The following is a 515-nucleotide window of genomic DNA, read 5'->3' on the forward strand; positions in this document are numbered from 1 at the left end:
CGTCCTTTTTTCCTTGACCTACTCGATTTGTTGTTTGGCCAAACTCTCCCGGGATTATCTGGTGCTGGTGGTGGGGAGAGTTTTAGGGGGGTTGTCCACGGCGTTGCTCTTCTCCGCCTTCGAGGCGTGGTACGTCCACGAGCACGTGGAGCGGTACGACTTTCCAACTGAGTGGATCGCTGTCACCTTCTCCCGGGCGGCTTTTTGGAACAACGTCATTGCCGTGGGGGCCGGGGGGGTGGCTGATTTCTTCGCTGAGTGGTTGGGGTTGGGCCCGGTGGCCCCGTTCATGGTCTCCATCCCCCTCCTGGTGCTGTCGGGGGTCTTTGCCGTGAAAAACTGGGATGAAAACTATGGGAAGAAACGAGCTTTCTCCAAAACCTGCGGCGACGGTTTGAAGTGCCTCCTCTCCGACCGCCGCGTCCTTCTCCTGGGCACCATCCAGGCTCTGTTTGAAAGCGTCATCTACATCTTCATCTTCCTCTGGACCCCCGTCCTGGATCCCCACGGCGCTC

The 515-nt window shown here is 58.6% G+C and overlaps 1 protein-coding gene across 1 annotated transcript in view; it reads left to right on the plus strand.

Annotated features, from left to right (window-relative positions):
• Window positions 1-7: 7 nt before the first annotated feature.
• MFSD5 (major facilitator superfamily domain containing 5) overlaps window positions 8-515 on the plus strand; it is a gene marked incomplete at both ends in the record, with an annotated part of 872 nt that continues 364 nt past the window's right edge. Inside the window, one exon of the mRNA XM_009583853.1 lies at window positions 8-511. Coding sequence (XP_009582148.1) covers window positions 8-511 — 504 coding nt within the window. The remainder of the gene's footprint in view (window positions 512-515) is intronic.

The sequence above is a fragment of the Fulmarus glacialis genome, unplaced genomic scaffold (assembly GCF_000690835.1).
Source record: "Fulmarus glacialis isolate BGI_N327 unplaced genomic scaffold, ASM69083v1 scaffold32028, whole genome shotgun sequence".
Taxonomy (NCBI): Eukaryota; Metazoa; Chordata; class Aves; order Procellariiformes; family Procellariidae; genus Fulmarus; species Fulmarus glacialis.